The sequence below is a fragment of the Heterodontus francisci genome, chromosome 27, assembly GCF_036365525.1.
Source record: "Heterodontus francisci isolate sHetFra1 chromosome 27, sHetFra1.hap1, whole genome shotgun sequence".
Taxonomy (NCBI): domain Eukaryota; kingdom Metazoa; phylum Chordata; class Chondrichthyes; order Heterodontiformes; family Heterodontidae; genus Heterodontus; species Heterodontus francisci.
In genome coordinates this window covers 48,292,073-48,317,625 of record NC_090397.1, presented here as the reverse complement: position 1 = coordinate 48,317,625, position 25,553 = coordinate 48,292,073, and the positions used below count along the sequence as shown (strand labels likewise).

Here is a 25,553-nt window from a genome sequence, read left to right as displayed (position 1 = left end):
ACAGCTCACAGTCAGGGTGAAGGGGCATCATTCACCACTCTATTGGGTGGGTCATAATCAACTGCTGGTAACCAGACCGAGACACAGGAATGACACACTCTCGAGTCTCCAGAACCTTCTAGGGACCGAGTGAGAGCATCAGGCTGAGGTAGTGCATGGCTGTCACTTCACAAGGCCACATAATGCCGATGTGTCACTAGGACAAGGTGAATGTTGACAGAACTCAGTCTCACTGGGAGAAAGATCTGGGCCTACTGAGGCTTGGATGCAGGAACTGACGCACTGGCAATAAGTGGGCCACAGGCCGCTGCTAGTGTACTGACAGATTGTGCAGCTGTGTGGATCTGGGCGGACAGTCTAGATCGGGTGGGAGAGCCCGGTCTGGTAGGTAGGTTTGGCCACACACCTGGGATGTGGTTCCCATCATACTTGATGTCCATCTCATGCAGCCCCTTCTCGATGGGAGCATATTTCACAGTGATGGTTCCATCCTTGTTGTCGGTAATATTTGGGCGGCCAGTTTTACCAGATGGCATCCGAACTTCACCTGGAACAAAAGGAATACTCTAGAATGAGACCCGAGAAACAACAGGAGACTGGCAGCTTTCAATGCACAAGTTACGTCTTGTTTAAAAAGAAATTTTGGTCAAACACTGACCTTTCACCTCAGAGGTCAAATCTAGCCCCAGACAGAGGGGGAGAAGGGCTCCTTGGTGCAGCAGTGAGTCAAAACTTTGGGAGACCTGCGTCAGGTATCAGCCTTGGCTAAGTGGTTGCATACTGTCCTGTGTGTCAGAAGATTGTGGATTGAAGCCTCACTCCAGAGACTTGAGCCCAGAAAACAGGCAGTCAGCCCAGCCCAGAGGCAGTGTTGTACTCTCAGAGGCACAGTAATACACTTCGGAGAGGCAGTACTGATGGAGCGCTATACTGTTGGAGGTGCCATTTTTCAGATGAGATGTTAAACTGAGGCCCCATGTGCCCTGAATCTGGATGAAGGGCTTATCTTATGAAAAAAGGTTAAGCATGTTGGGCCTATATCCATTGGAATATGGAAGAATGAGAGGTGATCTTATTGAAACATACAAGATCCTGAGGGGACTTGATAGAATAGATAGCGAGAGGATGTTTCCTCTTGTGGGGGAGACTAGAACTAGGGGACACAGTTTAAAAATAAGAGGTCTCCCTAAAAGACAGAGAAAAGGAGAATTTTTTTTCTCAATCTAATCTGTGGAATTCTCTTCCCCAGAGAGCAGTGGAGGCTGGCTCATTGGATTTATTCAAGGCTGAGTTAGGTAGAGTTTTGATAGACCAGGAAATCAAGGGTCATGGGGGACAGAGAGGAAAGTGGAGGTGAGACCACAACCAGATTAGCCATGATCTTATCGAATGGTGGAGAAGGCTTAAAGGGCCGAATGGCTTTTCTTGCTCCTAAGTCCTATCTTCTCATGCTATCAGGTGGGCGCAAAAGATCCCATGGCACTGGTGGAAGCAGAAAAGTTCTCCCAATGTGCTTGTGAAAGGGGCTAAATAGATGGGACTTTGTTCTTTCTTTCAAATCTAACTCAGGGTAAGGGGATGAAGGTCCCCTCTCTCTGACGGGAGGATGGGTGAGGGAGTGGGTTAGACTATCGTCCCCAGACTGCTTAACCTCTTAATTAGTCCTCTCTGCTTTGTGGGAATTCAGCACTTTTATTCCTGAAGTAGCACCAACACACTGCCACAGAACATCATAATGTCTGTCACAGCACCGACACACTGTGCCACAGCACATTGTAATATGTATCGCAGGATCTAGTTACTGTCACAGAACATCAAAATGCAAGTCTTAATAACACACTGTGCCATCCTGAACACATTCTTGGTACGAAGAAGGTTTCCAATCTCACCTGTGATTTCTCCCTTCTGGACAGTGAAGGGAATGACCAGGTTAAATGGCCGGAGACCGTGATCCAGGACATCGACGGGGACAATGGACTCCTCGGTGGCCTGTAGGGATAGAGGCGAGGTGAACAAAATTCAACATTCAGAACTTAAAGACCAGAGAGAAAGAGAAAGCGCAAACAGGAAGTTTTGCATTGGGCTATTGACAGGAAGTGACATCACAACGTTTATGGGATGTTGTGGTCTGGGTTTAGTCCTGGACCAGTTTGGAAGATAAGATCCGTAAAAGGAAAGATGGTCAGTGGTGAAGAGGAAAGAATGAGATGGGGTGAGCAGCAAAACATGATTATAACAATGACATGGACAACACCAGGAGCAGAGAGACAAAGAACACAAACCGCACTGGGATCAGGTCACATTCCCGCCATTGAAAAGCCGGTGTTCTGCGATTGGATGATTATACAGCAGAGAGATTTGGCAATACCAGCCAGATCTCTCTGTTCTGAGATATCGCATTGGGTGTAACTTCCAGACATTTTACCTATAGTCATAGGCATGTGATTGGAATCTGATCTCCAGAACACACACCATTCCCCACCTAGAACGTAAGGCATGGAGGTCAGGAGCTGTGGGAGGGACAGGGTTAGATTGGACTCAAAGGGCCTTCAGCCAATGGTCAGATGTAATTGGAAATGCTTCCTCGATTCAAACATCTCGATGTCTGGGGCTGGCTGAGCCATGTAACGCGTGTGCTCCTTGTGAAGCATGTAAACTGATCCCAGTGATTATAATCCACCAGTTACCATAATCGCCTGAATGAGTAACAGGAACAGCAACTTCAACAAATTCAGCTCTCTGGGTAAATTTGTACATTATTGACCCAGGGTCATTTGAAAGCTAATGAAGACTGAAAGAGGGGAGTTTGTGGCAGATTGTGAGAAGCAGGAACTGATGGAGGGTCCCAGGTGCTCTCGAAGCTAAATGCCCTTCTGGTGTCAATTTGACCCGGATGCCAGAGATGAAAGGCGAGTGTCAGTCTCCACTTTCACTATAACGGTGGTATTTTTACTGGTTATTAATGGTGATGATTCTAACAAAAGTGTTCCCATCACATCCAACCTGATCAGCTTGCAAGCTCCGCCCAGCCACATGAGTGAGCTTCACCCAGGCAGCTCTTGGGCTGGTCACTGTGGGCAGCAAACATGTAGAAATTTACCAGAAGCTTTACTTGAACTAATGAGCTTTGTCATGAGAGAGAAGAGAACCAGTGAACGAGGAAGACCCAATAACAGGAGCACTGCAAGATAAAAGCGACAGGATTGTACCTCAATGGTTCGGGGCTGGAAGATTAAACAGGAAGGGAATAGGGAAGAGACAGAGGGGGAGATCAAGCGCATGGGGGGAGAGGGAGAGCGAGCACAGCAGGAGGGGAGACAGAGGGGGAGACCAAGCGCACGGGGTGGGGAAGGGAGGAGAGAGAGAGGGAGGGAGGGAGGGCGTACACAGCAGCAGGGGAGGGAGGGGGAAAAAAATCAAAGAGGAAGGGAGTGGAAGTCCTGCTTGAAGTGAGTAGTTGGTGGTTGAAGTTTATACCCAGTGTGTTGGATAGCCAGTACAGGAAGGCACGTAGGGCTGGTGTAGCTGCAAGGTATGGCAGGGCTCCTCAATGGTGGGAATGGCATCACAGGCCTGTGATGGGTGGCAAGCTACAGGTTAAACACGAGATACATCCAACACACAACCTCCTTAAACCTGCATCTGTAAAATCAATCCAACAAAATATGAGGCAGAAAGCATGGCAGCAGTGCTCTGAACTACAGGAGGGGAGGCTCGTGGAGTACGATCACGGCTCTGTCACCCACTGCATCCCTCCTCACTCCTTACTTCCATCTCAAATGTTCAGGCAACACAGCCAGTCTCTTACTGGGGACCCTCAGCAGCTGGACTCATCAGAATGTCCAAAAGGCACAGAGACCTAGGCCTGGGAGAATGAGTTAATCTGGGATGGAACAGCTTCTTCTCCTGTCAGAATCATTGCATCCTTGTATACCACAAATTCCCATTCAGTTTTACAATGTACAATCCATACACATCACCAAGCAGGCTGATGGCTCACAGTCTGTCACAGTCAGATTGAACACAAGGGATTTGGATGGTCAAGAAGCATAGATCACTCATAGCTCAGGGGCAGATATGAAATGTTAACATAAAGACTAATGGTATGTTGGCCTTTATCTCAAGGAAACTGAAATATAAAGGGAAGGAAATTATGCTTCAGTTGTACAGAGCCTTGGTTAGACCTCAACTCGAGTACTGTGTTCAGTTCTGGGCACTGCACTTCAGGAAGGATCGACTGGTCTTGGAAAAGATACAGCACAGATTCACCAGAATGATACTGGGACTAAAAGAGTTAAATTATGAAGAGGGGTTGCATACAAATGGTAGTGAAAATCTGGAACTCACTCCTCCAAAAGCTGTTGAGGCTAGTGGGGGGAGTGGGGTTGGGGGGGAATGATGGTGGTAGGGGGATGAACTGAAATTTTCAAAATGGAGATTGAGAGACTTTGTTAGACAAGGAACCAAGGTGGGTAAATAGTGTCAAGATACAGATCAACCACAATCTAACTGAACGGCAGAACAGGCTTGAGGGACTGAATGCACTTGTCCTGTTTTTATGTCTCTCATGTATCTAAACCTCCCACACTCCCATCTCCCCCGACTACCCTCCCTCAACCCACCATCTTACCATATTCTTTTATTCTCCTCAAACATGTCTAATTGTCTCTAACAACCTTCTCAACTTGTCCTGTCACCTTTAAAGATTTTTCTGCATACACACCCAGGTCTCTTTATTCCAGGATCCTTTTAATATTGTACCAGGAATAATTATATCATGTCTATCATATCCTTATCACAGTAATAACATGCTAATAGTATGATAATAATATACTAAATATTATGTTAATGATATGCTAATAGTATGCACTATGATGATAGCAATCACGGAGTCCTGGCATTGATTGGTTGGCATCACTTACCACCACATGGAAGGGGCTGTTGGGTATGAGTTCTCCGCCAAAGCGGATGGTGATGACATATTTGCCGGGTTCTGGTGCAGTGTAGTAAATGTCAAACGTTCCATCTTGATTCTCGACCACGTCAACGTCCAGCTCTGCTCCATCAGGGGTCGAGACCTTGCAGGTGACCTTCCCTTTGCCAGCAGCCTTAGCATCCACAGTGATGACCGTCTCCTGGCCAATCTGGATGGTTGGACCAAGTCCCGTCCCTGGAAACAGATCAGACATCATGGTTAACAGGCGATATGGTTCAGCCCAAGCACCACTCTCGATGGCGTGTCGCTCCATGTGAGGCAGCACTCCGTCAGCGGTTAGGACCCATAGAGTGTCAACAACGAACTCTAAAACAGCGCGCAGATCAGAGTGGAACGACAATCTTCCAGTACATAACACATACCAGAAGGTGCTCATCATAGGGCAGTGGGATGCGACCAGCAGAGAGGTCAAAGGCAAGTGGGACGCGGCCAGCAGAAAAGGTCAAAAAGGCAACAAATCGCATAAGGCCCAGCTCCATTCCCCGGGTCACCTCAACTGGGTTACAGAGAGGGTAAATCAGCCAGGGTTCCTGCTCCTGATACAGAAGCAAAAATACTGCAGATGCTGGGAATCTTAAATAAAAACAGAAAAATGCTGGAAATACTCAACAAGTCAAGCAGCATCTGTGGAGAGGGAAGCACAGAGTTAATGTTCCAGGTTGATGACCTTCTCAACTCAGTTCGGATGAAAGGTCATTGAGCTGAAACATTAACTCAGTTTCTCTCTCCACCGAGGCTGCCCGACCTGAGTATTTCTAGGATTTTCTGTTTTGATTACTGCGCTTGATCATTGTCCCGTGGCCCCTGGGAAGGGGGCAGTGAGAGGGAGCTAATGGTCTCCCTGGTTTGAGGCTGAACACCTGTGGATGGAGGGAGCGAGTTTGGTGGATGGTCACTCACCTAGTCCGTGGCCACCGATGGACACTGTGGAGGGAGAGAAGCCAGTTAGAAACAGTCACTCAAAGTCAAAATACAAAGAGAGATTAATCGACGTCAGCAAGAATTGCAAGACACGCAGAAGAGGTTAAAATAAATCCCTGGATCCCTGCAGCATTCAGCTCTCGGGCTGCTGGAACACCCATTGGCACCTACATGCTGCAAGGTTCTGGGAATGACTCACATGGAGAACGGGCCGAGATACCTCCTAGGCCAGGACTGAACTATCAAATCCCCAACCCCACAGCCTTCCCTGACCCTCTAATTGTATTTGGTTGGGAGTTAGGAGACAGAGGATTCAGATGCAACAGGTGGTGTTTCCCCAGAAATATGTACTCCCAAACTCCACCACCCCCCAACACTTCAACTGATAGCCCTCAGTTGGCCAGCATTTCAGGGGTCAAAGGTTGGCCAGCGGTGGCTTTGATAACTGTTGCAATCTCGCTGCATGCTCATTTTTGCAAGTGTTAACAGTTCCAGAGCGGCTGCACTCCCTGTTGGCAAGGTAACCATGTGGGTGGGTGGGTGGGTGGGTGAGCGGTGGGGGAAAAGAGAGGAGAGAAGAAAAAAAAAAAGGAGGGAGCGTGAACTGTGAAGAACCAAAGCGCACTCCTCCCCCACCCCAGCCTACAGCACCCCCCAGCCCACATCTCTTCCAGAGAACCCCAAATTCCCTGGCTTTCCGGGGATCGACCTGGACCTCCTTTTCCAACTTTCCCTCACCAGATTCCTGCAGCTGATTGCTGGATCAGAGTCTCTGTACCAGAGAGAGGAGCCCCTACTGGGCTGGGCAAAATTTATTTATTTCAACCCCTGCCAGTTCAGACATTCAGAGATGGAGGTAAGCACTGATCGTACCTGTTACCAGACATTTGCTGGCATCTCCAGTTGGTATAGCGTGAATTCGATATGGTGAGTAGGGGATTTCATCACCTCCATACTTGATGGTGATAGTGTAGTGTCCAGTCATGTCTGGAACATAGGACACCGTGTACGTCCCATCTCCATTATCGCGGATATTTGCCTTTTTCGGTTTTCCTTCAGGATCCTGAAAGGATGAGTCACTGTTACTGACATCAAGCTGCACAGGGTATGGGCCTTAGCCCATCATCAGTAGGATCTGGACTTGCACACAGCTCAAGTTTCCATCCTCACACCACTCACCAAGGTCCTTGGAGGAGCCTCAACCAATGACAGAGATACACAAGACTTTCCATAGCCAATCAGATAACCCAGATCCTACGATCCAATTGTTTATATTTTGCATCAAAATAAGCTCTCTGTCAGGTCAGGGGCATCAGCTGAATGAATGGCTGTTACCAGGCTGATCACACAGGCAGTCTGAGAGTCAGCCCTGCTATCTCAGATCACACTGTTAGAACATAAAGTTTCAGCAAACAAGCCAATGTGGGCCCAGCAGGCCACACGTTTACACTGTAGCCATTCCTTACTGAACACCAATGGTTGTTGGGAACTCTCCATTGGTTCAGCAGCACTGAGGATATCGGATTACGCTGCCACCAGTGGAGTGTGGGGGAGGAGCAGGTTTTGACCTGGACACAATAGGAGACATGATCCAGACTTACAATTATCTGCACGGTAAGCAGTCCTTCCCCAGCGTCCCTGGCATCGATGGTGAATTCGACTGGGAGACTGGCTGGCACTCCCGAGGCATTGAGTCCCGGTCCACTTGCTCGCACCTTGCTAGCATCATGAGTTGGCAGAACCTTGATCTTGAAGGGACTGAGAAATGAGCAAAAATTAAATTGGCACTTGAAAAAATACAAGTTAATAAATTAAAGCCAGCACGGACATGTCAAAGTCAAATCATGCTTCACTAATTTGATCAAGTTCTTTGATGAAGTAACGCAGAGGGTTGATGAGGCTAGTGTGGTTGATGTGCATATGGACTTTCAAAAGGCGTTTGATAAAATACCACATAATAGACCTGTTTGCAAAATTGAAGCCGATGGGATTAAAAGGGATATAGTGGCAGTGTGGATACGAATTTGGCTAAGAGACAAAAAGCAGAGAGTAGTGCTGAACAGCTGCTTTCCAGACTGGAGGGAAGTACTGAGTGGTGTTCCCCAGGTGACCTGGACTTGGATATACAGAGCATAAGTTATAAGTGTGAGGTGGTACATTTTGGTAGGAAGAATAAGGAGGCCACATATTCCTTGGAAAATAAGTATCTAAATCAGGTAGATGGAACAAAGGGATCTACGAGTATGGATACACAAATCTCTAAAAGTGTCAATGTTAATATAGTCATAAAAAATGAATCAAGCAAAGCACTGGGGATCATTTCTAGAAAAAATGAATTAAAAAGAGAAAAGTTATGTGAAAGTTGTTTAGAACCTTGGTTCGCCCACACTTGGAAGTACTGTGAACAGTTCTGGTCTCTGTTATAAAAAGGATACAGAAGCACTGGAGAAGGTGCAAAAAGATTTACTAGAAATGATACCAGAACTGAGAAGTTATTCCCATCAGGAAAGACTGAACAGGCTGGGGATCTTTTCTCTAGAAAAGAGAGGCTGAAGAGTGACATGATAGAGGTCTTTAAGATTATGGAAGAGTTTGATAGGATGATCAAAGCAGAGAGAATTGGGGGCCATTAATATAAGATAGTCAATAATAAATCCAATAGGGAATTCAAGAGAAACTTCTTTACTCAGGAGAGGTGAAAATGTGGAACTCACTACCAAAAGAAGTGGATGTGGTGAGTACCATAGATGCATTTAAGGGGAAGCTAGACAAATATATAAGGAGGTAGAAGGGTAGGTTGATGGGGTTAGATGAAGAGGGGTGGGAGGAGGCTCGTATGAAGAAGTCTGATGAAAGGTGGTCAACTTGAAACGTTAACTCTGCTTTTCTCTCCACATATGCTGCCAAACCTGCTGAAAATTTCTAGCAATTTCTGTTTTTATTTCAGATCTCCAGCATCCATAGTATTTTGCTTTTGTATTGCCATTCGAGTAAAGCTCCTCTGCACCCTCTCCAAAGCCTTGAAGTCCTTCCTAAAGTGTGGTGCCCAGAATTGCACACAATACTCCAGCTGGGACCTAACCAGTGACTTATAAAGATTTAGCCTGAGGCTCTCAATGATGCAATATTCCATGATCTTATCCAACATCCAATACTGGACGAGCAAAAATTTCCTCCGATTAATTATTGGGAACACTGAAGCCATTATTTATTTATTTCTGTTGTTCCTATTAAGAGTGAGATGAGGAGGAATTTCTTCACTGAGAGGGTGGTGAATCTTTGGAATTCTTTATCCCAGGACTGTGGAAGCACAAATCATTGAGTATGTTTAAGACAGAAATTGATAGAATTCTGGATACTAATGGCATCAAGGGATATGGGGATAGTGGGGAAAAATGGCGTAGAAGTAGATGATCAGCCATGATCTGTTTGAATGGTGGAGCAAGCTCAACAGGCTGAACGGCCTACTCCTGCTATTTCCATTCCGATTGTTTTCGGTCCCCGCTCCAAACTCCGTTCCCTTGCTACTGACTCCGATCCTCTCCCCAGCAACAGTCTGAGATTAAGCCAGTCTGCTCGCAACCTTGGTATCACATCTGACCTCATATTCGTGCCATCACTAAGACCGCCTATTTCCACCTCCACAACATTGCCTGTCTCAGCTCATCTGCTGCTGAAACCCTCATTCATGCCTTCAGTAACTCCGAAATTGACTTTTCCAACGCACTCCTGGCTGGTCTCCCACATTCTACTCTCCACTCACACCAAGTCCCGTTCCCCTATCACCCCTGCGCTCGCTGACCTACATTGGCTCCCAGTCAAGCAACATTTTGATTTTAAAATTCTCATCCTTGTTTCCAAATCCCTCCATGGGCTCACCTCTCCCCATCTCTAATCTTCTCCAGCCCCCCAAGATACCTGTGCTCCTCTAATTCTGGCCTCTTGTGCATCCCTGATTTTAATTGCTCCACCAATGTCGGCCGTGCCTTCAGCTCCCTAGGCCCCAAGCTCTGGAATACCTTCCGTACACCTCTCCACCTCACTTTCCTCCTTTAAGACACTTCTTAAAATCTACCTCTTTGACCAAGCTTTTGGTCATCTGACCTAATATCTCCTTTTATGGCTCAGAGTCATACTTTGTTTTATAATACTCCTGTAAAGTGCCTTGGGATATTTTATTACATTAAAGGCACTATATAAATAAATAGAAATTGTTGTTGCTCACCTGCGAGGAACCTCCTGGTCAGCGTATTTGACGGAGACGGTGAAAGGACCGTCCGTGGCGGGCGTGTAGTGAACAGTGTGCTTCCCATCTCCATTGTCAATAACCTTTGCGGGCTCTGATACACCTGGACCGGACGTAGGAGAGCCACAGTTGACCGAACAACAATCAAGCCATCCACCCTTACCACCCCTCCAGCAGTTCTGGCATAAACAACCCACCACCCCTAATAGCTCCTAACGCTTCCCACACAGCACACATTTTCCCACAACTCGCACAGGTCACAATACTATGCACCCTCTCCCCACTCCTTCTCCCACCCCTCATCCTCCACAGGTCATGACCTGCAGGCTTTAATTTTGACACAAACAGCCTCAGTTTCCCAGCAAACCCCACAAGCGACCCATGTGGTCTAGAACGGCCAGATTAGACCTACCTGTAGGCCCGAGGATCAGCACCTTGAGTGGTGCCAGCCCAGCCTTGCTGCAATCAACAGTGAAAGTCTGAGGTACGTGTGCTCGTACCCCAGTGCCCAGCCCAGGGCCTGTGCACTTCACCTTGCTCGGATCGACCAGATCTTTCACTGGCACACGGAACGCACTTCCTGTCAACAGAAAACACACATCACACCTTGTCCAAATCACACCCCACAATCTACACACAGCGCAGAGGGTTCCCAACACATATCCCTCCCAAGAGGAGATGCCCAAACCAAGGCTGCTGCTTTATACCAACAACTGCTGCAATTATATAGGGCTTTGGTGAGACCACACCTGGAGTAGAGTACAGTTTTGGTCTCTTTAATTAAGGAAGGATAATCTTGCCTTCGAGCAAGTGCAAGTAAGGTTGACTAGATTGATACCCGGGATGAGACAGCTGTCCTATGAGCAGAGATTGAACAGAATGGACCTGATTCTCTGGAGTTAAGAAGAATGAGAAGGGATCTCATTGAAACATATAAAATTTTAAAGGGTTTGATTAAAGATATTGAGAGGCTGTTTCCCAAAACTAGGGGGTCACAGTTTCAGGACAAAGGGGTCTGTCATTTAGGACTGAGATGAGGAGAATTCTTTTCCATTCAGATTTGTGAATATTTGGAATTTTCTACCTCAGAGGGCCATGGATATTCTGTCATTCAGTATATTCAAGGCTGAGAAGCCTGGAGTTTTGGACACTAAAGTAACCAGGGGATATGGGGATAGGACAGGAAAGTGGAGTTGATGTAGAAAACCAGCAATGATCTTATTGAATAAAAAAAAGCAAGCTCAAGGGGCCATCCGACCTACTCCTACTTCTTAGGTTTTTAACAGGCCTTAATGTTTCACCTTGGGGAGGCAGAGAATTAAATAAGAAAGAGGTGGGCTGGCAGGATGGGGGCAAGGGCGAGAGACAGAAGGGGGGTGGGGGAAGAGGGAGGGTAAACAAGCGCAAGTGGACGCGAGGCATGGCTGTCTAGAGACTTGCCTCGGAGTCTCTGATGAGTCAGTGAGTGGGCTGGTTCTACTTAGCACTGGGACTCAGGGGCTCTCTGAGCAGAGTTGGGCCAAGGCGGGTTTGCTCACCTGGAATGGGGTGCCCTCCAAATGTGATGTTGACGTCATAGTCTCCGGGGGTGAAGGGGATGTACTCAACACTGCAGCTCCCATCCTTGTTGTCCTTGCAGGACATTTTCGCTTCTGAAGGGCCCTCAATGGCCAGTCCAAGGCCTCCGGTGCCTGCACCCCTGAGTAAGGGGTTAGGGGAAAGAAAGAAAGAGAGAGAAAAAAAAGGGAAAGAAAAAAAAGGAAGAGGGGGTCAGGGTACAGATCAGGACAGGCGACAATCTCAAGTCTTTGCTAAGTGGACAGACGGCAGCCAACCAAACCCCAATTTGTGGCCCCTTCGTGATCAGTCCCATTCCCCACCTCCAACCCATTTCCACTGGGAAACCCCTGGTCCTCAGACACGGGCTCAGAATTGATCAGCATCAAGTAAGGCAAGAGATCGCAAGAATGTTCCTCTGCCCCACAGAGGACAATTGTGGATCAGACTACAGCAAAAGGAACTGAGCTTCAGCAGATTCATCCTTCAGACAGGAGATGGATAAATGGGGTTGGTGCTTAAGTGGGATCGGTTCAGGCCGAGAGTCCCACACTCCACATGACAACAGTTCCTGGGATGGTCAATGGGGTGGGTGGGGCAGTGGGGGGGAAATGCCAGAGCTGGATGATGGAGATATGAGAGTGGGTGAATACTTGGGAGGTTTCCTTGATTCCTTTTGGAGATCAGGAATATGATACAAAATTTTCAGGAGATTAAATGGGTGGCTGGAATCCATGATAGCGGAGAGTGTACATGGGCTGTCAGAGGAGATTAAGTGGGTGGCCCCAGTGTATGTTTCACATTCTGTGCTAGCTGATGGTTCAGGCTGTACCTCACCTGGTTTCCACTGTGAATCGGTTGGGTTTGTTGACTAGGCCTCCCTCCAGGCCTGGCCCATAGGCCCGAACACGGGTTGGATCACAGCCTTCCGTGACTCCGACTCTGAAGGGACTCTTGGGGAGTGGGACATCATCGTACAGAACTTCAATCATATGTACTCCTGAAAGAATAAACATGGAATGGTAACCCTTTGCAGCAATACACAGATCAGTTTCTGAATGTCACATTAAGATCCTACCACGGAGGGGCCTCTCTTCCTGCACCATGACTGGGAATGGATTGTGGGGAAGCTCCAGCAACACAGTCGCTGCTCCAATGGAAGGCAAGAGTTGATTTGGAGTCAATGACTTCAAAAGGAAATTGAATGGCCACTTGAAGGAAATAAAAGTTGCAGGGCTACAGGGATTGAGCAGGGGAGTGGGACTGACTGTATAGCTTCGTAGAGAGCCAGCATGGACTTGATGGGCCAAATGGCCTCCTTCTGTGCTGTAAATGACTATTAAGGAAGGGTGAGCAGAGCTGGGGAAATACCCATTCATGGGGAGCCCTGATCATGTCAGGGGATTGTGCATAACTCTGCTAGTCATTTCTTTGAGACCTCATGACGACTGCTTTCAGGGTCATGGTGTTGGGGGTAACACATTAACATGGATAGAAGATTGACTGGCTGGCAGAAAGCACAGAGTATGCATAAATGGGTCCTTTTCTGAATGGCAGGATGTGATGAGTAGAGTCCCGCAGGGGTCTGTGCTGGGGCCTCAACTTTTTATAATTTATATCAATGTCTTAGATGAGGGGAGCGATGGCATGGTAGCTAAATTTGCAGATGACACAAAGATAGACAGGAAAGTATGTTGTGAAGAGGACATAAGGAGGTTGTGGACCAATATAGGTAGGTTGAATGAGTGGGCAAAAATCTGGCAGATGGAGTATAGTGTGGGAAAATGTGAAATTGTTCACTTTGGCAGGAAAAATAAAAAGCCAGAGTATTACTTAAATGGAGAGGGACTGCAGAATTCCAAGGTGCAGAGGGATCTAGGTGTTCCAGTACAGGAGTCACAAAAAGTTAGTATTCAGGTACAGCAGGTAATAAAGAAGGCTAATGGAATGCTACGCTTTATTAAAGAGAGGAATTGAAAATAAAAGTAAGGATGTTATGCTTCAGTTATACAGGCCATTGGTGAGACCACATCTCAAATACTGTGTGCACGGAACAATGTAAATATGTTGGAATCAGTTCAGAGAAGGTTTACTAGATTGATACCTGGAATGAGTAGGTTGTCTTATGAGGAAAGGTTGGACAGATTGGGCTTGTTTTCACTGGAGTTTAGAAGAGTGAGGGGAGACTTCATTGAAGTATATAAGATCCTGAATGGTCTTGACAATTTGGATGTGGAAAGGATGTTTCCTCTTGAGAGAGTCCAGAACTAGGGAGCACGGTTTAAAAATTAGGGGACGCCCTTTTAGGGTGGAGATGAGGAGAAATTTTTTCTCAGAGGGTTGTGCGACTTTGGAACTTCCTGCCTCAGAAGGTGGTGGAGGTGGGGTCATTGAATATTTTTTTAGGCGGAGGTAGATGATTCCCTTGCCTAACAAGAATCTAAGAGGTATTGGGATTGATGGCAGTCTGGAATTGGAAACACAAACAGAACAGCCATGATCTTATTGAATGGCGGAGCAGGCTCGAGGGGCCAAATGGCCTACTTCTGCTCCCAATTCGCATGTAAGGAGAATCCCAGTGTCTTTCACTCGGTTTCATGGATGGGAATAGGACAGAGGAAATTTGGCAACCTGACACGGGAGGGAAGAAGGCGAGGGCAGCAACATGTTTTAGAATCAGACAGCAGCCAATGGGTTTCAAGAGCAAACTCTGAATGGCCAGATATAGGAGGCAGTCAGTATGCATGGTGCCCAGGGTGGAGGCTGTCCTGGGTGATGGAGATCTAATAATCTTTCCAGCAAGTCTAAATAACTTTGACCATAATTTTCCCCTTGAGGTCAAAAATGTTTGTGAAAGGCTGGTGGTGATTAGAAGCAGCCAGAGTTACTTCACTGGGGATCAGGGTGCCCACTGGCCTAGGTACCAGCATGGCAGCTGCAATAAATCCTGGCCTTGCCAACAATGCTCGCATTCCAAGAACAAATGAAAAAAAAAGAAACTTGTAAATGATAAAGCCCCATTGCCACTTACCGTCTTCGTAGGCTGTGTACTCCACACGGTACGTTCCATCACCATTGTCCTTGATGTAACTGTCAGTCTTGGCTCCAGATGGGGTGACGATACGAACTTTGATGTGGTTCCCACCAGTCTTGTTAAGAGATTGAGAGTCTACAGTAAACTCGGTCGTGACCTCCCGGAGCACCCCTGGAATGTCAGTAGAGATGGGATCAGTGTTCTCAGTACCCCTCAAAAACAATAATCCTGATGCCCTTGAATAAGCTTCCCCCAATCAGTCCCGAACACAGAGAATCAATCCCAGTATTGCCCGCATGCATTACCTTCCACCGACTATTTGAACAATGATAGACACTCCTCACTGATTGGTCAATCGGTGAGGAGTGTTGGTGGGTATCTGGCGATTCAGACACTCACGCAGAATTGCTTTTAACACATGGCTCCCAACCTCATGCTGTGATTGGTTGGTTGTTACATCGTCTAGACAGACAGACCAACAGACACAGACAGACATTGCTCCCACAGGGAGCTCTTCCTGAACGATCTAAAGAGACAGCGACAGTTGTGTACATGTACTGACTGATCCCTTACCACGAGGCTCCACTCCTGGTCCAAACACCTTCACCCCTGTGGTGTCGATGGCTGGATCGACCCTCACACGAGCTGGGAATTTGGGCACAGCATGCCCGCCGTACTTGATGGTAATGGTGTACATGCCGTGGAATGGTGGGATGTAGGTGATGGTATAGGTCCCGTCGCGGTTGTTCTGAATGTGGACTTCAGCCTTCACACCAGACTCTGAGATGATCTCGATGGTTAGCTCAGCCTCCCCCGCCTTGGAACAATCCACTGTGAAAGTTGCCGCCTCAGCGACTTTACCGCGCTCCAGCCCCGGGCCACTGGCTGTTACCTTGCTGGGGTCAAAGATCGGTTTGATGTCCGCTTTGAAGGGGGATCCTGGGATATGGATATCAGCAAACAGGATGTTGACTGTATATTCGCCCGGTTCTGTTGGGAGGTATGAAACGGAGCAAGAACCATCACCATTATCCTGACACTCAATCTTGGCTTCACAAGGACCTTCCACAGTCAGACCAAGACCACCAGTGCCGGCACCCTTGGTATCAATGGCAAAGGGAGCTGCCTTTCCAACCACACCGCCTTTGAGGCCTGGCCCATAGGCCCGAACCTGAAATACAACCAAAATTGTTCATTTCATTCAGATAAAAGCTCGCAGCTGTGAGTCTCTCATCAATGCCTTTATGGACTCAGTGTTTTCATATTTGGCCAGGTGTGGTCACACTAACACCACAGTCCCGGCTTCCTACCAGAGCCCTCCATTATCTCTGGAGCGCTCGACTCCTCTCTAATCCTTTTTCATAAAAAACATGCCTTTCTGTAGTGCCTTTCAAAACCTCTGGATGCGCAAAGATGCTTTGCATCCAACAAAGTACTTCTGACGTCACTGTTGTAATATGAAACACATCAACCAATTTACACACAGCAAGTGTAACGTGATAACGACGAGATAAACTATTTTAGTGATGATGGTTAAGAGATATATATTGGTCAGGACACTGGGGAGAATTCTCCTGCTTGCCTGCAAAATAGTGACCTGGGATCTTTTATGTCCACCTGAGAGGGCAGATAAGCCTCACTTTAACTTCTCACCTGGCAGCACCACAGATAGTGCAGCACTCCCTCAGTACCGCCCCTCCCTCTGTGCTGCACTGCCTCTCTGACAGTGAGGTACTCCCTCAGTGCTGCACTGGGAGTATTGGCCTGGATTATATGTTCAAGTCTTTGGAGTGGATCTTGAACACAAGACCTTCGAACTCAGGAGAGTGCTACCCACTGAACCACAGCTGACATCTATTCCACAGGTTCCACAGTCTTCACAGGGTGATGGACAAACTCACCAGGAGGTCAGGAAAGGGTGGTTGAGGTCCAGTCACGAGACTTGTACAACAAATACTGGGATGCTGCAATGGGGTTGGGAATCAATGGATGGTGGCAGGAGAAATAGTCAACAGATGGAGAGGGGGGGGAAAGTGTCGATAGATTCGGGATTCAATGAATAGCCCAGCCTCTTTACCCAAATCCAGTTTGCAATGAACAGGAAATTCTCATCATTCATTTTGATGATGCAGTTTTACAGTTTTTAAGGAGAGTTGGAAGCCTCAGAATGAGCTGGGGCCTGATCAATGTGAAATGAGCAAAGTGCTTTCTGGGGGCGGTGGGGTGAAGAGAGAGACTCTCGTCGGAGAGTGGGGCGATGTCCTCAGTCCTCTCTCTGGACAATATGCAGTCCCCATTCCCAAGGATGAAGAGTCGTGTATAGCGCATTGGGCTGCAGTTTCACCCAGTGCGAAAGACAGATCCCACTCCTCTCGCTGCTGTACTCTGACACCTGTTGATCTTCAACCTTTGCTCACCTTGGTGGGGTCAGGGGGCATGACCCCCTCCACTGTGAAGGGGCTTCCAGGTACTGGGTGCCCATCGTAGCTGATGTCCACTTTGTATGGCCCCTCCTCAGGTGGCATGTACTTCACTGAGTGAACATCACTGGTGGAATCCGTCTCTACCTTGCATGGGATGGGACGGCGGGATGGAGAGGTGATCTTCACATCGACCTTCCCCTGACCCCCCGCACCTCGAGTGTTGATGCTGAATTCCTGATCCTTCCCAACGTCAACCTCTGCAACAACAACAACTTGTATTTATATAGCATTTTTAATGTGGCAAATTATCCTGAGGCGCTTCACAGGAGTGTATCCAGACAAAATTTGACATCAAGCCACAAAAAGTGATATTAGGGTAAATGATCAAAAACATAGTCAAAGAGGTAGGCTTTAAAGAAAATTTAAAAAGGAGGAAAATGAGATAAAGAAGAACAGGGGGTTAGGGAGGGAGTTCCAGGGCTAAGGGCCTTGGCAGCTGAAGGCATAGCCAGCAATGATGAAGCGATTAAAAATCGAGGATGTGCAAGAAGCCAGAACAGGAGGAATGCAGAGATCAGTGGTTTGTGGGGCTGGAGGAGGCCACAAAGATAGGGATGGGCGAGGCTATGGAGAGTTTTGAAAACAGGGAGAGAATTTTAAATGAGGCATTGCCAGACCAGGAGAAAATAAAGGTCAGCAAACAGTGTGGTGATGGGTGAACAGGGCTTGATGCAAGTCAGGATACCAACAGCAGAGTTTGGGATGAGCTCAAGATTATGGAGGGTGGAAGATGGGAGGCCGGCCGGGACAGCATTGGAATAAGCACGTCTAGGAGGTAACAAAGGCATGGGTTAGGGTTTCAGCAGTTGATGAGCTGATATAGGGACGGGGATGGATGACATTACAGGAGGTGGGACGAAACAACAAAAAGGTCAAAGCAAGAACAGTGAGCTGGGGGATCCACCACACTCAGTACTGACCTGCTGAGGTGAGAAATTAGTGATTTCAAACAATATCACTGTTCAGCCACTGCTCTAATGCAAAGCAATTACCTGCCAGAAGTGGAATTCAACCTTTTACTCTCATTGCCTCCGAGCCCCAGCACGTGGTGAACACAGAATGTTGAACTAAACACTCAATGTGCACACTGTTTTCAATCACTGTGGCAGACAATCCCCACTCACATTCCACCCCCATTAACCACAACACAGTCACTGAAGCATTTAACACATTCAGATGGCATCTCAAGGAACAATCAGATCATCTACATCCCAACAGCTGCCTGTGTAGTCCTGAGCACCACTCACAGAAACGGTGACATCACCATTGCAGTAATCTGTGGAAGGTTGTGCAAGGGGGAGGAGGGGACAGGGACCCACCTATCCAGTGTGGGCCCTGGGGGTGGGGGATGAGGGGAGGGTAGTGAACAGAGGCCCACACACCCAGTATGGGGCGGCACAGTGGCACAGTGGTTAGCACCGCAGCCTCACAGCTCCAGGGACCCGGGTTCGATTCTGGGTACTGCCTGTGCGGAGTTTGCAAGTTCTCCCTGTGTCTGCGTGGGTTTCCTCCGGGTGCTCCGGTTTCCTCCCACATGCCAAAGACTTGCAGGTTGATAGGTTAATTGGCCATTATAAATTGCCCCTAGTATAGGTAGGTGGTAGGGAAATATATAGGGACAGGTGGGGATGTGATAGGAATATGGGATTAGTGTAGGATTAGTATAAATGGGTGGTTGATGGTCGGCACAGACTCGGTGGGCTGAAGGGCCTGTTTCAGTGCTGTATCTCTAAACTAAACAGGGCGGGGCAGGGTACTGGGAGGAGCTACAGCAGAGGCTGCTTGGGGGCCACACCATGCTTCATGCTCCCAGGCCAATGTACAACCAAGGGTTTCAGAGGCTGACAGCTGAGGTATTTACAAAGATTTAATGATCTTACTGTTGTTCAGTCCCTGAACTTTGACCTTGTTCAGATCGAGAGGCGGAGCCACGCTCACGGTGAATGGACTCTTTGGAACCTGGTCGCCCCCATAGGTCACTGTCACCATCAGGTTACCCTGCAACAAGGCCACAGGCCATTGGTTAGAGAAAGACCATACTTGCAAACTACATTGCACTGGGTGCAACCCTTAATTCGGATATTGCAAAACTGGGTGCAACCCACCCAAACCCTGGCACTGCCCCACTGTGTGCAACCCACCCAAGCCCTGGCACTGCCCCACTGGGTGCAACCCACCCAAGCCCTGGCACTGCCCCACTGGGTGCAACTCCCTAATCCCGCCCTCCCTGTTCACCCGTTCCTACCTGTTGCACAGCAGTGTATTTCACGGTGTACGAGTAGTCATGATTATCGATGATCTCGAAGTCACGGACAGCCTCTCCCTTTGCTACTCCGCTGAACTGCACGTCCAGTGTGGCTTTGCCGGCTCCTTTCGTGTAGACGGTGAAGTGAGTGGGTTTCCCAACCTCAACACCTGCAAGGAATACGCATGGCCTGTTCAGAGTACAGCAAAGCACCAGGAACTCGCTGTATCCCGTGTCCCCCGTAACAGACACCCAGTATCCAGCACAGTCTCACATCATCCAGCACCACCAGGAGTCAGTGTGTCGCCCAGTCCCTGGGGGTCAGGCTGTAACAGCTGGAAAGGTTGGGGTGGGTTTTAATCTCTCTCACCACCTTATATCTGCACTGCCACTGGTCCAGTGGCCTTGGGTTGGGTGGTGGGCAGGGGAATCCAATTTGCTACAAATTTAGGTCTCCCACTGATTCAACGCCCACAGGAAATGCAAGTCTGTTCTCAGACTGAGGTGAACCAGCAGCTGCCAACCCTCCATCCTTGATACCCAGTTAACCGTATTCCTGGATTGCAGCATATGACCTCCCACCTCCAACAGCCCCAATGAATTCTCTCCCTGGTGGTCACTGGCTCCAGGGTCTAGGAGATTAATCTTAATTCCTGGAGGGTTGGTGACCCTCGGTCTGACTACACGCGCTCACACGGTCGATCAGCGGCTCCTCACCAGTCCGATTCAGCCCAGGACCTTCAGCTTTGACCTTTCCTGCATCATGTGACGGCTCCACCTTAATACGGAATGGGCTGATGGGAATCTCCTGCCAGATAAATTGGACAGAAACTTGTTAGAATGAACCAGAGACAGAGGGAAGAGGTCAGCAGCAGGAGGGGGCTAAAGTGGCCAACAAGTTGCATTTATATTGCACCATTAGCCTAGTAAGACATCCCCCCAGCTACCCCCAAGGTGCTTCACTCGCGTATTAGCAGACGACATTTGACTCTGAATTAACCCCCCCTCCCGCCGATGACAGAAAATTATTCCCTAAACTCAGCTCAAAGTGCTTCTCGGCCATTGGGTTACTCAGCAGTTGTGACAGCCATTTTGTGCACTGTAAGATCCCACAAGCAGTAATGAGATGAATGAGCAGTTAACATGTTCTTAGTGGTATAAATTCAGGGAGAACTCCCTGCACTTCCACCAGTAGCAGTGTGGAATCATTAACACTGGAATGAACAAACAGAACAGGCAGACAGGGCCGCAGTTAACATCTCATCCCAACAGTGCAGCTCCCTCAGTACTACACCGGGAGAATTAGCCTGGTGTATGAGCTCACATCTCTGGAATGAGACTTGATCCCAGTTTTCCTGACTCGGGTGAGATACTATCCATTGAGCCGCAGCTGACGGCAATTACAGAATTAAATCAACTTTATTTTTTAATTCATTTTCTGTTCAAGATCGGAGAGTCCTCACAAGCACCAGAACTGCTTGATCTCACAGGCTCCTGGAGCAATTGATCGGGTTGATCCAATCACAGCTCATCCAGAGCTGAATGAACCATGAACAGGATCAAGGTGGTAATGGAAAGTTGGCCTTTATATCAAAAGTGTAGGATTACAAAGGGGTGGATGTTATTCTACAATCTCTTTTAGACTCCATCTGGAGTACTACATTCCTTTCTGGGCAGCGCACCTCAGGAGGTTACACTGACATTGGAGGGGGTACGGTGCAGATTCACCAGAATGACACCAGGGCTAAAAGGGGTAAATTGTGAGGACAGGTTGCATAGACTGGGCTTGTATTTCCTTGAATAAAGAAAATTAAGCATGATCTCATTGAAGTGTTTTAAGATGATTGCAGGATTCAATAGTGTAGACAGGGCAAAACTATTTCCTAGACCAGAACAAGGGGGCATAACCTTAAAATTAGAGCTAAGCTGTTCGGGCCACCACTTCTTTACATAAAGTGTAGCGGAAATCTGGAACTGTCTCCCCTAAGAAGCTGTTGAGACTGGGGTCAGTTGGAGCTTTCAAGACTTAGATCATTAGATTTAATGAGTAAAGCTATTATGGGATATGGAGCAAAGGCAGATAAGTGGGGTTGAGGTGTAGATAAGCCAAGATCTAACTGAATAACGGAACAGGCTGGAGGGACCGAATGGCCTCCTAATGTTCCTATATATCTGTGTGGGGCAGAATGCTCAACATCTCCTGCCCTTCACAATACAACTTCCACCCTTCTCAACAGAAGCCAGATGTGAATTTAAACTGAACGTATAACTGAGTGAGTGTATAACAAAGACCAGGCAGTGTGTGTTATACCTGGTCAGCAAACAGCACCATGATGGTATAGCGCCCAGGTCCTGGAGGAGTGTACTTCACTGTGAAAGTATCATTGTCGTTCTTAATGATGTCGAAATCAATGTCAGCCTCAGCAGGTCCCACGACACCTGGGGCACACTTAATGCCGATGCTCACATCACCTGTCAGAGCAAAGGTGGACAGATTGAGACCAAGACAGGACAATCCCAGTGAAATATCCCTGAACATGTGATGAAGGGGTTCCCTCAGAGTGAGAGACAGCATCCTGCCCATGAAGGGGTGAGCAGTTCAATCTGGTATGGGACAAAGAAGCTGCTCTCCCAGCGAAGGACCCCACCTTCATATTCGCCATCTCCCAACTCCCAGCTTCTGTCAGGGGCCCTTTGTCTCTGCAGCACTGAGGCCTGGGCCCCCAACACAACCAACACCCTTACTCACCGTCCCCGATACATCCACCATCACCTGACTCACCCACACTTCCTGACACAGCCACCCCCACCCCCCCCCACTACTGCCCGCCCACCATTCCCAATCCGGACACATCCCCGCTCCGACACTCCCATTACCCAATCCCTGAACCCCCTTCTGTCCCTTAGCCAATTTTGTATCCATGCTGCCACAGTTCCTTTAATTTTGCTAACAAGTCCATTATAGACATAGAACATTACAGCGCAGTACAGGCCCTTCAGCCCTCGATGTTGCGCCGACCTGTGAAACCATCTGACCTACACTATTCCATTTTCATCCATATGTCTATCCAATGACCACTTAAATGCCCTTAAAGTTGGCGAGTCTACTACTGTTGCAGGCAGGGCGTTCCACGCCCCTACTACTCTCTGTGTAAAGAAACTACCTCTGACATCTGTCCTATATCTATCACCCCTCAACTTAAAGCTATTATGTGGCGTTATAAAAGTCCATATACGTAATATTAATCGTGTTACCCTCAACAACCCTCTGTTACATCAAAAGAACTCAGATGCATCAAACATGATTTGCTTTTAACAAATCCGTGCTGACGTTCATGTATTAGCTCATTCTTTTCCACCAAATGTCATCACTTTTGTTCCTGATTATTGCCTCTAGTTGCCCTGCCACTGACATTAGTTTAAATAGCCTGTATTTACTGGGTTTATCCCTCTCCCCTTTTTAGATACTGACAGGAATTGAAACGCCTGAACCACTAGAAGAAGGGTTTGCTCAAGACTCACCCTGTCCAGCCTCGCTACAGTCCACAGTGAAGTATGTGGGTTCATTGGCCTTGAGTCCAGTTTTCTCCACACCTGGTCCATACACCTTTACTTTCTGTGGGTGACAGCCTTCGCCCACAGATACCTGCAGCACACAGGAAGCACAAAGAGTTACCATGCAGTCAATCTAGGGGGTGTAACAGTGAGGGCAATGACCCAGTAAATGGGAGGTGCAGGGCTCACACAGAACATATGAAGTGTAACAATCAGTTCCAAATTTAAATTGAAAATCAGTTAATCCTATGTTCAGATAAATCTCATATTCTGCAACACAGAGTTCACCACTATGTGTCCCCTCCTCCCTCCCTCCAGCCTCCCCCCCGACCCTGTTTCCACCTCACCCATTCCCCCAATCTCCATTACACTGACTGACTGCGTGCCCAAGTCTGTGTCCGGGTCAGTTTGTTTCTAGTCCCTCCCACGGGTCTAACTCCCGTTTGGCTCACACCCCCTTTCTTACCCTGAAAGGACTGTTTGGGATGTTGACGCCACCCCAGCTGATGATGATGGTGTGTTTGATGGGCTTCCGGGGCACATACACACACATAAATGTGTTGTCTCGGTTATCTTTGATCTGGATGTCAATGGGAACACCTTCTGCATCCTAGAGGGAGAGAGGGAGAGAAGGAAATATGTTAAGTGGAAACTGAGCATCTCCGAACCCAACCTGGTAAAATAGACACCCCACCCCATCCCCCAAATTAACAGTTAATTTAATATTGAAGAGCAGATAAATTGCCCCCCTCCCCCATCCCTCCCTGAAGGTGCTGACTCTCTCCCCTCGCCAAAGGTGCTGACTCTCTCGCCAACGCCAACCCCCCCCAACAACCGAAGGTGTTGACTCTCTTCCCCATCACTCTCCTCTCCTCACCCTGTGAAGTGTTTGATTCTTAGTTGGTATCTGTCCACACAAAATGAGCTGTCCCGTCAGCCCATCCCAGCCACCCCTCCGCTAATGAATCAATAAATCTGATCCAGTTACAGGCACCTCCTGTACTTCCACCCAGCCTGGTACAAACCAGCCCCAAAACCACATCAATTGCTATTGGTCAAGGCTTCGAAGCGTCACCTGTGCGTAGATCTTGAGTTCACCTTTGCCTGCTCCCCGAGCATCGATGGTGAACTCGGCCGGTTTGTTTACAATGCAGCCAGTCTGTTCCAGTCCCGGACCAAAAGCTTTCACCTAAAGAAAAGGAATATTTAATAGGACAACATAATGAGCACCTGACCCAACTCACTCAGCAACAGGCAGCAACCAATAGAGGCAAACAGGGACTAGATTGGCCGCTATTGCACGGACCAGGTGTTTTATTCTCACGTGGTGACTTTGCTTCTGAGGTGTTTGAATAGATGGAGAAATGAAGAAAACCATAACCTCTTCAATTTTCATTCAGTTCCCAAGATTTTTGTTCAATTCATTCATGGGATGTGGGCATCGCTGGCTAGGACAGCATTTATTGCCCATCCCTAATTGCCCTTGAGAAGGTGACAGTGAGTTGCCTTCTTGAGCCGTTGCACGTAGCTCATGATCCAGGCCAACAATTCAGGTCAGTATTGAGGGAACACTGCACTGTCGGAAGGGCAGTATGGAGGAAGCACTGCACTGTCCAAGGTGCTGTCTTTCGGATGAGATATTAAATGGAGGCCCCATCTGCTCTCTAGGGTGTAAAATATCCCGTGGCACTACTGGAAGATGATCAGGGGAGTTCTCCTCGGTGTCCTGGACAATATTTATCCCTCAACCATCATCACTAAAACAGATTATATGGTCATAGAAACAGCAGCAATACTCAAAATTTAACCCTTGGAGCCCTGGTGAATCTGCGCTGCACTCTTTGTGGCCAATTTATCTCTTCTAAAGTGTGGTGCCCAGAACTGTATGAAGTACTCCAGTGTGGTCTAACCAGAGCTTTGCACAGTGATAGCAAAACCTGCTCCCTCTTTAAGTTCTTATTGCAGTTTACCTCATTGCTGTGTGCAAGTTAGCTGCTGTGTTTCCTACATTGCAAAAGTAATTAATTGCCTGTGAAGCACTGAGGGGCGTCCTGAGGTCATGAAAAGCCCTATAGACATGGGGGTCTTTCCAGAATACATAAATAATTCCAAAACAGTGTTTCTGTGTTTGTGATTCAATCATTACTGGGGAGGTGGTGGCATAGTGGTAATGTCACTGGACTAGTAATCTAAAGCCCAGGCTAATGCTCTGGGACATGGGTTCGAATCCCACCACAGTAGATGGTAAAATTTGAATTCAATTAATAAATCTGGAATTAAAAAGCTGGCCTGATGACCATGAAACCATTGTCAATTGTTGTAAAAACCTATCTGGTTCATTAATGTCCTTTAGGGAAGGAAATCTGCTGTCCTTATCTGGTCTGGCCTACATGTGACTCCAGGCCCACAGCAATGTGGTTGACCCTTAATTGCCCTCTGAAATGGCCTAGCAAGCCACTCAGTTCAAGGGCAATTAGGGATGGGCAACAAATGCTGGCCTAGCCAGTGACATCCAC

General features: G+C 47.8%; 1 protein-coding gene across 2 annotated transcripts in view; it reads right to left on the bottom strand.

Annotated features, from left to right (window-relative positions):
• flncb (filamin C, gamma b (actin binding protein 280)) overlaps window positions 1-25,553 on the bottom strand; it is a 59,162-nt gene that overhangs the window by 15,605 nt on the left and 18,004 nt on the right. The window contains exons 12-32 of one of the 2 annotated variants that reach the window (XM_068059318.1): window positions 24,113-24,226; window positions 23,504-23,647; window positions 23,005-23,128; window positions 21,794-21,954; window positions 20,200-20,290; window positions 19,483-19,652; window positions 19,118-19,235; window positions 17,172-17,434; window positions 15,328-15,925; window positions 14,752-14,925; window positions 12,558-12,720; window positions 11,702-11,862; window positions 10,576-10,743; window positions 10,143-10,266; window positions 7,519-7,675; window positions 6,791-6,980; window positions 5,897-5,920; window positions 4,923-5,170; window positions 3,478-3,573; window positions 1,890-1,989; window positions 407-547 (exon numbers count right to left, since the gene is read on the bottom strand). In XM_068059318.1, coding sequence (XP_067915419.1) covers window positions 407-547; window positions 1,890-1,989; window positions 3,478-3,573; window positions 4,923-5,170; window positions 5,897-5,920; window positions 6,791-6,980; window positions 7,519-7,675; window positions 10,143-10,266; window positions 10,576-10,743; window positions 11,702-11,862; window positions 12,558-12,720; window positions 14,752-14,925; window positions 15,328-15,925; window positions 17,172-17,434; window positions 19,118-19,235; window positions 19,483-19,652; window positions 20,200-20,290; window positions 21,794-21,954; window positions 23,005-23,128; window positions 23,504-23,647; window positions 24,113-24,226 — 3,529 coding nt within the window. The remainder of the gene's footprint in view (window positions 1-406; window positions 548-1,889; window positions 1,990-3,477; window positions 3,574-4,922; window positions 5,171-5,896; window positions 5,921-6,790; window positions 6,981-7,518; window positions 7,676-10,142; window positions 10,267-10,575; window positions 10,744-11,701; window positions 11,863-12,557; window positions 12,721-14,751; window positions 14,926-15,327; window positions 15,926-17,171; window positions 17,435-19,117; window positions 19,236-19,482; window positions 19,653-20,199; window positions 20,291-21,793; window positions 21,955-23,004; window positions 23,129-23,503; window positions 23,648-24,112; window positions 24,227-25,553) is intronic. The other variant, XM_068059319.1, reaches the window with a different exon arrangement.